This window comes from Sander vitreus, chromosome 2, assembly GCF_031162955.1.
Source record: "Sander vitreus isolate 19-12246 chromosome 2, sanVit1, whole genome shotgun sequence".
Taxonomy (NCBI): domain Eukaryota; kingdom Metazoa; phylum Chordata; class Actinopteri; order Perciformes; family Percidae; genus Sander; species Sander vitreus.
Window position 1 is genome coordinate 10,433,689 of NC_135856.1, and position 13,495 is coordinate 10,447,183.

General features: G+C 45.1%; 1 protein-coding gene across 1 annotated transcript in view; it reads right to left on the reverse strand.

Annotated features, from left to right (window-relative positions):
• The window catches only part of LOC144534606 (BCL11 transcription factor A-like), a 37,150-nt gene that overhangs the window by 21,144 nt on the left and 2,511 nt on the right, over positions 1-13,495 (reverse strand). The window contains exon 2 of the mRNA XM_078276617.1: positions 12,471-12,863. Within this exon, the coding sequence (XP_078132743.1) occupies positions 12,471-12,863 (393 nt within the window). The remainder of the gene's footprint in view (positions 1-12,470; positions 12,864-13,495) is intronic.

Genomic DNA, 13,495 nt, shown 5'->3' on the forward strand with positions numbered 1-13,495 from the left:
CGGAACCTGTACTCTTTTAGAGCTATTTCCCAAGCTGAAGACCTTTCACTTGACATCGGAAAGCAAATTATATCATTGTAAAAGACAAAAATATATTGTGTGCTATACTTTTAACCATGTCATAACAGGTCATCATTAGTGCTTCTGTTTTCTTGTCCAAATTTGATGATTTGAAATACAACTTTTCAAGTTCAAATCAATCAAACCCACTCCATGTCATGCTCTCTACAATAAACAACAACCATCTTATGCATTGTCTCACTGTCCTGCAGACAGCTGATGTAAACACAATCCTGATGTGTACTCTTTAATGCTGACCCCATTAGCCTGGCGTCCGTCTCTAGGTCATCACCACTAAGACAAAGAATCATCAATCCTTACTTACTTGTTCTTCTCCTACCTCCCTTCCTTCTTGTGAGTCTGTCTGTCCATCTCTCAGTTCACACCTCCTCTTTTTCTATCTATCTATCTTTTGTCCATCTGTCTTGCATTATGTATTCTAAGGCATTTTGAACAAGGCACAGACAACATAGCAGACCACACAGGGTTGCTTTTAGTCACACCATGCAAAGGATGCTACATGGAGCTGTGTAAGTCCATTAAGTCTCACATATATGCCCATGTGCATACACACACACTCTGTGTCCCACCATCAGCATCCTCTGTCTGCACCTCATGCACACAAAGTCTCGCTTGCAAATTTCTCACTCACTCGCTCCGTCTTTGTATCCGTCTCTGTCCATAAACACACACACACATACACACCAGACACATGGCCGAAGAGAGCAGACTACCATCTGGGAGTAGTGGCCGGCTTTGTCTGGGGGGGTGAAAGCGCCAACACGACCCCCTTTTAACACAGACACACAACCCTTGCATCAGCCCCCATCGCCCTCCCCATCCAACTGCTCCAAGTGTGAGAGCTCTTCTCATACAATCTGCACATATACATATGCAAATTTGCAGGGGGGCATTATAAAAACAGCCATCATCACACACACACACACACACACACACACACACACACACACACACACACACACACAGAAGCGAGATATTTAGTTGGCTTCGGCACCAAAGTAGCCAAGAAAGAGTTTTGGAAAAGAAAAACGTGTTTCTGAGAAATAGAGCAAGAGCTGGAGGGCTGGAAGAAAAGAGCATAGAAAAAAAGGGAAGATGAAAAGAAGAACCTTCTTTATAAATAACAAATTAATGTGAGCATGTGTGAAATACATGCAAATGGGATTGAAGGCATTTACACGGAGACACACATAAACACATGAACACACAGACACGCAAACACACATTATCCATGTTTGCCCTGCAGCATGTATGTGATGAATTTATACATAAAAACTCACTCATTCAAGATGACACTAGATCACGACTGTCCTTTGATTCGACATCACATGTGGGTAGGAGGCCCAGGCATCAGCTGATTATTTCATTTTGGCAGATTTCGCAGGCTGGGTATTGTTCAAAGGAGTTTCGGCAGGATACAAAAACAATGCTTTTTTGTAATAACTTAGTTTGAGAAATAAAAACATTTAACACAATTGATGCTCAATGCATCAAAATTAAATCACTTTGCTTTAGGTTTTCTGATCAGGAAATATCTGACCAAAGAATGAGTAAACAAGCCTAGAAATGTGACCAAGCATTCGATGCCAACTTTTGATATTTGAAACTTTTTTCAACGCCCAGCCCTGCTTTATACATTAATCACACGTTACACAAACATTCATACATGTATTCCAAACCTCAAAGAAGCATTGGTAATTAATAATATAAAGATATTTGATACGAGATGAATCAACTTCTGTATGGCTTTTGTCTAGTGTCTATTTGTCATAATCTAAGACCACAAGGCCCTGAGCGAGGACAGAAAAAGACAAAGCGAGGGAGAAAAAGAGAGAGAAAGACACCTGCGATCCTGGCTGGAAAGCCGACACCTAATCCACTTACTTACTTACTTACTTACATAAACCTCATCATAATCTCACACACAACCTTTCACACAAATTTCACACTTTCCAACAAATCACTTTTCTCACCTCAGCAGTTCAAAGTGTTCACTTTTCGCTTTAATTGTGATCACATTTTCTCATTTTTTACTTGATATTGTATCAGTGTGCGTGTCCAAAACTGTAGACATTCAAATCAATCACAGAGACAATTTAATCAAGATGATAGACAAATGATAGCTGTAGCCTGAATGAGGACTCAAATTAAGAATTTATACAATCCTGCAGAGGTAAACTCTCAGTTCCTTGAATTCCTTAGATGTTCATGATGTGACAGAGCTTCCTGATCTGCCATCTCGAGGCAGGGTTTGTGTGTGAGCTCAAAGCATTTGAAGTGGAACGGTGAACAGCCTGCTCTCAAAACTCAAGGGACACATCCGAGTCGTAATTAGGAGAGGATCCGCGTCCATATTTAATGGCATACACAGACACAAACACATTCACAGACACGATTTCCATCACTGCCACATGTGTATATGATACATGTATCCACGGGCATATTTATTCATGTAAAGCTGACACACATAGAATGGTTCTCGCCCATACGGCACAACAGACCATTATTTACATTGTCTATATCAAATTCTCTCCCCCCAGTGTTTACCACTCTCATGTTTGCTGTAATGTTTTCAGTACACAATAGCAGCGGCGGTGTTAAGCTCATGTTGCCCCATCAAGAGGAGAGCACCAACAACGACCAAACACTTTTCTCCTCCTCTTCCCACCCTGTTTACGAGCAGATCCGTTCATCTCTCATTTTGTTCCCACGCTCCCTCGCTTCTTTTTTCTCTCCTCTGCATTGTCCTGTGCCCTCAGGTTAGAGGTTCTCTCTGTTTCCTCCTCTAAAGCCTGGAAAACAGAAGAGGAGGCGAGCTGGAGAGAAAGAGAGAGAGAGAGAGAGAGAGAGAGAGAGAGAGAGAGAGAGAGAGAGAGCTAGGAGGGCTGGGCAACGAGTCATGTCCGTCTGCCTTCTTCGGCCTGGCTGTCTAACCGGTCTGAACTGGTTCTGACATAGGTGAACCAGAGACGTGTCCTCTTTCGCCTCTGGACAAAAAAGAACCATGGTGGCATTCCATCCACAGTCAGCAGGTACCAAGGAAGTGTGCATCCGTGTGTGTGTGTGTGTGTGTGTGTGTGTGTGTGTGTGTGTGTGTGTGTGTGTGTGTGTGTGTGTGTGTGTGTGTGTGTGTGTGTGTGTGTGTGTGTGTGTGTGTGTGTGTGTGTGCCTGTCTCCCAAGACCTTTGAGGCCTGGACCATTGCCAAGTTCATCTGTTAATGGACAGCTACTAGAGCTGCCCCATCCCCCCTCTTTCCCTCCTCTCTGTCTCTCCAGCAGCCATGCCTGCTCACGACCCCCCTTAACCTCCCCAACCCCCCAGCCAGGCCTGCCCAGATACAGACCCTCACTCTCCCTCTCCCTTCTCCTCCACTCCCTTTCTCTCCCTTCCCCTGAAAGCTATATCATTCTCTTTCTCCCTCTCCTCTCCTCTTCCTCCTCCTCCTCCTTCTCCTCACTGCCCCCCAACACTCTGGGCTTCTCCTATTCAAGATAAACAGAGTGCTTCAAGTTCAGGGGACACCCTGGGACCCTTTAACAAAGCCATCTATCATGCTGTCTGCCTGAGAATCCTTTGGCCATAGCGGGCTCTGCTGCTGCTGCTGCTGCTGCTGCTGCTGCTGCTGCTACGTCTCTCTCTCAATCTGTATGTGTGAGTGTGAACATGGACATAGACCAGCCAGCAAGCTTGCTAACCCTGATTAGCTACTTGCTCTAGCTGATGCCCGAGCTGGACAATTTCCCCATTGTGTTTGTCCCCTCCTGGCCCCTCCAAGACCAGAGCAAAGACAGCTCCCCCTCCTTGGCCAATGCACCCCCCTCTCTCCTGTTAAAACGAGACAAACTCATGACACGAAGGCACGCCACGAAGCGAGGAACAGCTCGCACGTGTGGGCCACTTTCTCTCCACACCTCGAGACGGACTCCGCTGACCCCTCTCCGATTCCCCTGAAGTCAAACTGCGGGACGATTAACCAAACTGTCAACAGCTTAATAGTCTGGGAATAAGAGACTGACAGTAGGCCTAGGAGCTGTGTGTAAACACTATGGAGATTATGAATGGTACACAAGAGAGAGAGAGAGAAAAAGACAGAGAGACAGAGACTATAAAAAGAGAAGCGCCTTTCATACATGGATCCTGCAACATTTATGGGTTCAATTATCTAGGTAGCCTTTTTCGGCATTCAAGCACAGATCTGCCATATGGAAATATTCTGTGGCAGGTCTTCTCCCAAGTGATGCGGTTTTCCATGCATTATTTTCTGCTCATTATGGGTGGCAGCAACGTTGAAACAGCAGCCAGCAGGAAAATAAGGATGCCACTAAAAGAAGAAAATGGTGAATTGTCACACAGGCTGACTAAATGATCGAGTTTCGAACTAATACTAAGTTGCCAATTTTTTTATGCACACAGCTAAAATGAATGCATTTTAATAAAACAGCCCTGCTATTAATCCAATGAAGATTGAAATGTTTTAGAGACTGTGTTGATTGAACTTTCTGGCCATTTTGGAGGCTGTAGTTTTACTGAGAAGCATTACTAATAGTCTGTCTGCCCACTTTATATCTGTGAGGGTAGACTAGATAGCATATATCACAATGAATAACATTTTAAGACCTTATACAGTATGTGGAAATAACATGTTCTTCAGTGCAATGCCATGGTTCCTGTGGAGGCTAAGACTGTTGTAGCATTTGGCATTCATTATTTACTTTCAATTAATTACATTTTTGGCTTTCCACTTCGACTTGACCTAGGCTGGAAGATTTCCAGAAATCACGCTAGATCCTGAGCAGGCAAACTCTTAGATGAAGAAACATCTCCAGCTCCTTTTCCCATCCAACATTGATGATGACTATTTAAGGAATATTTACAAGTTAAGGTGCATGTAGTTATGGGGCCAGAGAGTTTCCTGCCTAACAATTGTGACAACACAAGCTCAACCCAGGCCCTCACACACATGTTCTATCCCTTTTTCACTTCCTTTCTTCCTCTTCTTCCTGCTTGTCCTCATGTATCTCTCTCCTAAACACACAGCAGCCCCAAAAGCCCAACAGCTTCTGTCCTCTACATGCCTGCTACAGAGGGGGACCGGCCTGCCGGGTTTTAGAGTGCTAAATTATCCATTAGATGTTATCAAGTTGTAGCAGGGCGATGCCATTCTGCTAGGAGCCATCAATCTTTCATAAGTCCCAGGCACGGCGTGCATTGGGATGCACTACCAGAACCTCCCCACCGCTCCCAGCACACCACCAACCCCATCCAACTCACCCAACTGCACGCAAACTTGGACATGTACACACAGTCAGGTGGATGTCAGCGCACACACAGTCAACAATACACATGCTGACATAAATGCAGGCAGGTACACGCTCTTGCACTCAAGCTCTGCAGAAACAAGGTGGACGGAACTTGTTTAGGGAACATCCAGTTCTACATTTCTTGCATTGTGTCTTTCAACCCCCCCCACCCCCATCGTGCTCACCCTGCTTTTTTCCCTAAACAAAACTAAAATTTTTGAGCCAAGCATCCAAATGTACACTGCATTAAGTGTTTCACTACCACTCACACTACCTTTCCTCGCACGCTCTCCCTTTTTTCCTCTCCTCCTCCTCCTCTCTCCCTCCCTCTGCTTCTTGTCGTGGCCTGGCAGGCAGGCAGTGCAGACATGTTCAGAATGCGCTCCGGTAATGGGCTAATCAAAAATGCAAAACAATTGGCAATTACCGCGCGGGGCCCTAATGGTCATTAGAATTTACAACAAGGTAATGAACTGAGAGTCAGCTCAGTCCATGCATATTCATAAAGCAATCAGGCCTTTGAAGATTAAAGAAGCGCTTCAAATTTAAATGAGGGCACCAGCATGTTATCAGTGAGATTCAGCCTGCAAAAGTAAAGGGTGCCTGGGACAGGAGTGTGCATTTATGAATGTGTGTATATGTGTGTGTCTGTGTGCGATGAGGGTTGGGGGTCAGTTTGGAGTGGGGGATGGATGGAGTAGAGGTGTGAGTATGTGTGTCCGTGTGTGTGTGCATGCATCTGTGCATAAGTGATGAAGGTGTGTGTCAATCTCATTGGTGTGCCAAGTCGTGCCTGCATTCTTTTGTGCAAAGCAAATTACAGTACACCAACACCGCCATATAGCCTAAAGTGATTCCAATAACTAAATTAACACTCTCTTAAAAAATGAATGAGGCCCAAATCTTCTGATCATAATTTTAAAGATGTGGGATTTGAATCAAAATTACAGTTAACTTGAGCTATTAAGCGGCAATGAGCTTGGGAACCCCCCCCCCAAAAAAAAAAAATAAATAAATGAAAATAGAGCAGGCTATTAGTATGAGTATTAGTATTTCATACATTTATGAAAAAGTGCAGCGGTAGACATGATTCGCATGCACATGGAGATGCTAAAGCACTCTGAGACTTTCACACAGACATACAAACAGAGAGCTGTAAATTTTCACAAGTGTAACGTCAGACACAGGGGTCCTCTCTGTCCTGTATCTCTCTGGTTGAGATAAGAATGGCAAGACACAGCTGTAGGCGACCACCCAGCCACATACAAAAGGTACAAATAGACTCACACACACCCATACATGCACATTCTGACAGGCCGAGCCCAGTGCTGGGACCTGCAGTGGGACAGATAGTAGAGGAAGAAACATTATAGAGACAGATAGTGACCAGAGTCTGTGGGTTCAGACTAACGCCTTCGTCACAGTGGCTCTCCCATGGCCTCAGCATTATCACCATGGGTGTGAGAAAGACAAAGCAATGGTACTTCAGGACCACAGCTTTAAACACGACAGTCACAATAGGAACAGCAGAGGTTAGGCTGACATACTGAGTACAGGAGGTGATAATACGATGCAGACTCTCCAAGACAAAAAATAATACAATCTGGATTAATTTCAATTAGTGACCTAAATGAGGACTTAAAGGAAAAAGGGGGAATCTTTTTTTAGAAAAAATTAAAAATGACCTTGTTAAAATCTCTGTTTCCATTCTAACCCCAAACTAACCTTTTTATTTCCTAAAATACTACTTCTGTGCTTTTTGCTCTCATCCGCCACAGCTGTTACAGCTGTATCAAAGACACTTTTTCTTCTCTGTTTCTGTTCTGTCTAAAAATAAAGTCATTAACCTGCAGGTGGTGAAGCCGGCAGCTGGCATGACAGGCCCTGACGCTGTCAGAAGACCCCTGACCCTGTGATGTGACTACCTGCCACGCTATTGACAGGACAGCGGCAGGACACGTTTATTTCGGAGGATGCTTTTTCATCCCGCTTGACGCGGCCATTGACAAACAAGGTTGTTTCTGTCGTATTGCTTCGTTTGACAGTAGGTAAAGGGAATCAGAAAGGCAGCAAGTGTGTGTGTGTGTGTGTGTGTGTGTGTGTGTGTGTGTGTGTGTGTGTGTGTCTGTGTTGTGTATTTGTGAGTGTATTTGTGTGTGTGTCTTCTGGCTTGCTATGCAGCCAAATCTGCGAGAGTGAGAATGAGCTCTAGAGTGGATGTTGGAAGCCTTTAGGAGGTGCAGACAAGCTAATGTAGCCAAAACATCAAGTTCCCAGTCCCTCGAGACAAACTACTGGAGCAATGTGTGGAGCGAGAGTATGAGTGAGAGAGAGGGAGAAAGAGCGATAGAGAGAGGGAAAACAGAAAGGAGGGGGCTGAAATAAGTATCATATGTTTCTGACAGATCTCATCAACTCACAACACATCACAGGGCCTCTGCCACAACACATTTGTTACAGACAAAACACAGGTTCACAGGAGGGGGTTTACACTGTACATGTGTGTCAATGTGTGTGTGCATCTGTGTTCATAAAACAGGTGTGTGTCTGTGTACTGTACTGTATTTGTGGGTGGGTGCATGCATTTGTGTAAGCCTCTTTTTGTCTGCATTTTTGTGTGTGTCCGTGTTTGTGTATTTATACATATGTGAACTAGCTTCCACCTGAATGGCCTGAGGCTGTGGTACCTGGGTTGTTAGAAGACAAACAGAGACACGGGAAGCCCAAGCCAGGAACTCTGAGGACAGCACACACAAACACACACACACACACACACACACACACACACACACACACACACACACATACCTACCCTTAAGTACACACAAACACTCCCACTGTCAGTCACACGCACACAAAGCAGCTACCTTACCATAAGTCCTGCTTCCTAAACCCACAAAACATTGCTTTAACAGACAGAAACACCTACGCTCTCTCTCTCACTCTCTCTCTCTCTCTCTCTCTCTCTCTCTCTCTCTCTCTCTCTCTCTCACAAACACACACACACACACACACACACACACACACATTTAGGCCCAGCCCGTCCCTCAGGTCCAGTGCTCTGTGCCAAGTCTGGCCTGGCATGGTCCACAGAGGTTTCCTCAGGCAAGGCTTGCCAAGTCAAAGACCCTTTCATGTTCAGCCTGCACGCCCAGAGTAGTAAAGCTTTAACAAACAGCCTGACACACACTCTTTCTCTCTCTCTCTCTCTCTCTCTCTCTCTCTCTCTCTCTCTCACACACACACACACACACACACACACACACACACACACACACACACACACACACACAGAAAGCTATAAACAGTTTGAGTGTTCAAAACCAGACTAATACACACACACGTGCACACATATGCACATACATTAGTTTATCACCGCATCCACACTCGAGATGTAAACATCCACTAGACTTCAGCACTTGAATACAGCCAGAGTGACTAACACTCAATCCAACAACAAAGGCTACGCCGATGAGATTTGTGGGTGTTTAGAGCTTGGCTTCGGAAAACAAAAATGTCCTCTATGAAAAATTCATCCTAAAAACCATTCCTGTTCACCTTCATTAAAACTTAGTGGAGCCCACAGCCAAAAATAGGACCGATTTGATCAGAGCCCAGAGCAACTGTAGGATCAAATTACAGTCAGTTTTCTTTACAGACAATGGGGTGCTTATGTTGATAATATTAGCTGGTGTCCAATAATTACAATTGCATGCATCTGTGCCTTTTCAGTATCAATTAAAGTGATCACCGAAACAAAGGCACACACTGCATGTGGACTCGCAAAGTGACCCATATGCACGCACATACACACTGGAAAAAGATATCGCTACCAAGAAGCCTCTCGCCCCCCGCCACTCTCACACACACACACACACACACACACACACACACACACACACACTCTCCCTGCACTGCCCAGCCCCCCCCAGTTCTGCCTGACAGATAGCTAGTGTGTATATGTGTGTGCTTATGAGGGAGTGGGGGGCTGGTGGTTTGGAGAAAGGTGGCACAGTGCCAATATGTAGCCTGCTAAATACCTTTGTCTCCACAACACACAGGGACAAACAGGATAGGCAAGCTGCTGCATGAAGACACACTCCAGCCACAGAAAGGTGTTTCTAGAAATACCACTCCGTCGTTTGAATGTTTTCCTCCTCATAGAGGGAAAAAAACGGGGAAAGGTGGCTGCCATAATTAACTCAGTATTGATTCAGAGTCCAGGTTACAATAGAGGCGGCGCGCTGGTAAGAGGCAGAAGTGTGAGATAGTGGTCAATTTGAGCGGCTACAATGGCCTCATTAACACACATGGCTACACTGGTGAGAATGCAAGAGGTGCTAATGCTGAGACGGATAAATACAGGCCATAGTAATGTAGCAATATGAGCACAATAATGTGGAACCACACTCATAACATGTAATGAAGAGAAACGAATTTGTAAAAATACTTATTATGGTATATAGGACATGATAAAGCCCATACAGTAGTGCATCCTAAATCATAACAATGAAAAGCATCTTTCTCCAATTACTCAATGTAGGAAGACTAAACAATAATTTATTGCACTGATAACAATTAAGTCCGTGGAACAATGAATGTGAATGTAAATACAAACTATTCACCAGTATGCCTGCTTAATAGTGATATGATATATTATTGTGACATAAATTCAGTTTTAGTCACATAGTTTGTGTGAGAAACCGTCATCTGCTCTTTTTCTGGGCCATCCATAATCTGGAGACAAGCGACGGTGTCCCGATGCATATCTTAAATTGTTTATCATGCAAATGATGGCACGCAGGCTGCTCTGCCCTGTCCTAACGGCCCGGAGCTCCAGACGCAGACCCCAGCCCCAGCTGCAGCCATGAGACTCCCAGACAGCCTCAGCTGTCCCAAAGAAGGAGACTGAGAGGCACGGCCTCATCTCCAGCTCTTGGTGTATTACAGACAACTGCCCCCCTCCAAGTTCAACCACCGTGGGTGTCAGCTCTTTTAGTCCAGTAGCAGCCTCTTTCCTAAACCTTGCCCAAGCCCTTGCTTCTGTACACTACTGTCCGTAGTGAAATCCATCTGCGTCAAAATGACATTTCCGGGGGAGGGTGGGGGACTGGAAGGGTCACAGTCACTTGAGTGTATGCAGTGCAGAGGGATACAGTAAATCTTTAAGGGTATAACATATAATACACTCCCTTTGGATAAACTGGACACATAGCCAGTCTGGGAGAGATACAGCGTGTAGGGACAGTATGTATTGAGATGCCTCATCTCAGCGTCCGTGTCTAACTGAGCATGGTGAGAGAACATGGCAGCTAGCATATGGGGCATGGGGTGGCGTGCTGGCACTGCTAGTCTGTATCCATCAATCTTGGATACAGAAAACAGAGGTGGGGGGGGGCTGGCTTTTATGCATATGTGACTGATGTGTGGTCTATCCTGCACAGTGGCTACATCTTCTGTTTTACCTAAAATCTGTTGCAGCAGGTTTATTCTGTTTCCTTATCTGTAATCTTGACCTCACACACTCGTGTTTTCTTCCTCTCAGGTTTTTACACAAGGAAATGTTATAACAGGGTTATAAGACAATCAGGTGAGGTGTCACACCAGGGCACGTCCTCACTCCCCGGACAAACCAAATTAATCTGTTCATTACATCATCAAGCAAAGCCTGAGGGTTGCACAATGACAAGAGACATAAGGCCTATAAATAAAACTCTGCTCACAATGCTAGTGACCTTATGATATCATGTGAACTCCACTGCATGATGATCGAAATGAGCAAAGAAAAGCATGTTCGAACAGCTGACAAGGCCAAGAGGCATGTTGAATGTGTGTGTGAGGACGTGTGTGCACTAGTCGGTCCGTCGGTCGGGCTGTGTGTGTGTGTGTGTGTGTGCGTGTGTGTGTGTGTGTGTGTGTGTGTGTGTGGCAGATGTTTAACAAACTGCACACTAATGAACCGTGGTCATTCTGTATGACAGCGGGCCGACTAGCTAACAACAGCTAACAGTAGTCCCTTTACAATTCAGTCTGCAAAGCTGCAGCGCTGACTAATACAGTACAGTAGTGCACATTATTAAGAACTACTCTCCGTGCATTTAGCCCTGAATTGGGATCAAATTAAATCTGCCCAGACAATCATCCCAACTTGGCACACAATATCGGATCTGTTAAAGAAAATGGATAAACATTCAAATAGGCTAGTCAAAATCAAACCCCACTCTGTAAAGAAATAGTCACAAGGGACCCACGCTTGTTTGCACAGCGACTCATGTTTTCACTACAGCCTCATTTAGCCCCGGTGGACAAACAACAAACCAACCAGCCGCCGAAAGAAGTCCTTAATTACTCAAATCAAGAAAAACACTGACAATTAGTGGCTGCAGGGCTCCTCAAATAAACGCTTCTTCCTTGACAGTTCAGCATAATTACATTCTTTCTATCTGTCTTTAATTTTAGCATCCGAGTGAGCCTTCACAGGCGCATATTTGAGGGAACGAGAGATATGGCGGTGTAATAAGCCAGGGAGGGATAGAGATACATCTCTCACCACCACATGAGAGAGAATGTGGAGGCCACAGGATCTGAGCACATCTGTGATGCAGCAACAAACCAAAAGAAATCCATCTTTCTCTCTCTCTCTCTCTCTCTCTCTCTCTCTCTCTCTCTCTTTCTTTCTCTCTCTCTCTCTCTCTCTCTTTCATATCATCTGTTTCTTTGTCTGTGTCTGTGTGTGTCTTTTTCACTATCTGCAAATGTTTCAGTTTCTCAGAATCATTTTCAGCTTCAGCTGGTCTTCATGTGGGTTCATGACGCAGCTGAGGGAGATTCACAGCTTCTAAATGCAGCTGCAGATATTTCACACTCTGGTTAAGCAGATTGGATACATCCCTGATACCAGAAGCAAAAAACAAACAAAATCGGAGAGAGCATTTGCTCCCCTTTTGAAATAAACTCTCTTGGAACCTTGGAAAGTGTGACCCACTGCAAACCTTTAGACCTTGAAGACTCACTTCCCACAATTGTTTTTTCCTGCTCATTTGTTTACTCTTGTGTGGCAGCCATTTTAATCTCCCACTGTGTTTACCTGTGATATTCTCCTGCTTGGGGATTATTCCTTGCAAGGGTGCAGATAAACAATCCTCATCGCGCGGCGAAACCTGAACGGCCACCTCCACGGGGTGACACGCCCTCCGCGGGTGCTGATGTTGGGTCCGCGAGTGCGAGGAGGACGTGGACAGGGGAGAGGCGAGCGGGGAGGATGGTGGCCTGTCCAGAGGTTTGTCCATACAGAGGCTCCCGTGGCACTGCCTCCGTTTGTGTTCAATGAAAAGCAAGATGTCAGCCAGGGGGAAACGGGAGTGGCACTGGCCGCAGGTCAGCAGGTCCTGGTCCCCTTTGAGGGGCTCACCCTGAGCCTCTCCCAGCCTGGGGGAGTCCTGACAGTTTTCTCCTGGTAAAACACCTGACAGCGGCTCAGCTGGACAGGAAGACAAAAAAAAAGAAGATTGTGAGATATAGTTAGTAGTAGAGAGAGAGAAAGAGATGGTAAACTAATGTGTGTCAGGAGAGGCAAACACATATACACAATATAAAGACATCTACAGGAATAAGGTCAGGTTGTAAAATGTGTATAAACATATTTTTAGAAAAGAAAGAAAGACAGAAAGAGCACACAGACTACTTCGATAAGGACTGACACGTTCAGCTTGCAGGCAGCAGCCAAACGATTAAGTTGCTTGACCCTCTTTATTGTGCTGCCAATCTCCCTTTTTTAATGAACCTAACACCTCTGAGAATCAAAAAATAGATTCTAATTTGAGTTCAAGATGATTGGACCCCATTTCGTTAAAAGTGCTGGGATCTCATGAACCAAGGTTAGACATTGAGGGGTTGGATGTGGAGTAGGTCCCTGAAGTACTGGCAGAGAGAGAGAGAGAGAGAGAGAGAGAGAGAGAGAGAGAGAGAGAGAGAAAAGAGAAGAGAGAGAGACAGAGAGCATTTTTAAAGAAGTAATCTAGCCACACGGTAAACGACATTGGGCGCCCCGACTGGGATGTTGAGATAAGGCGTGATGAATTCTTGCCGCCGGTTCAACCTTTAATTCCGTGT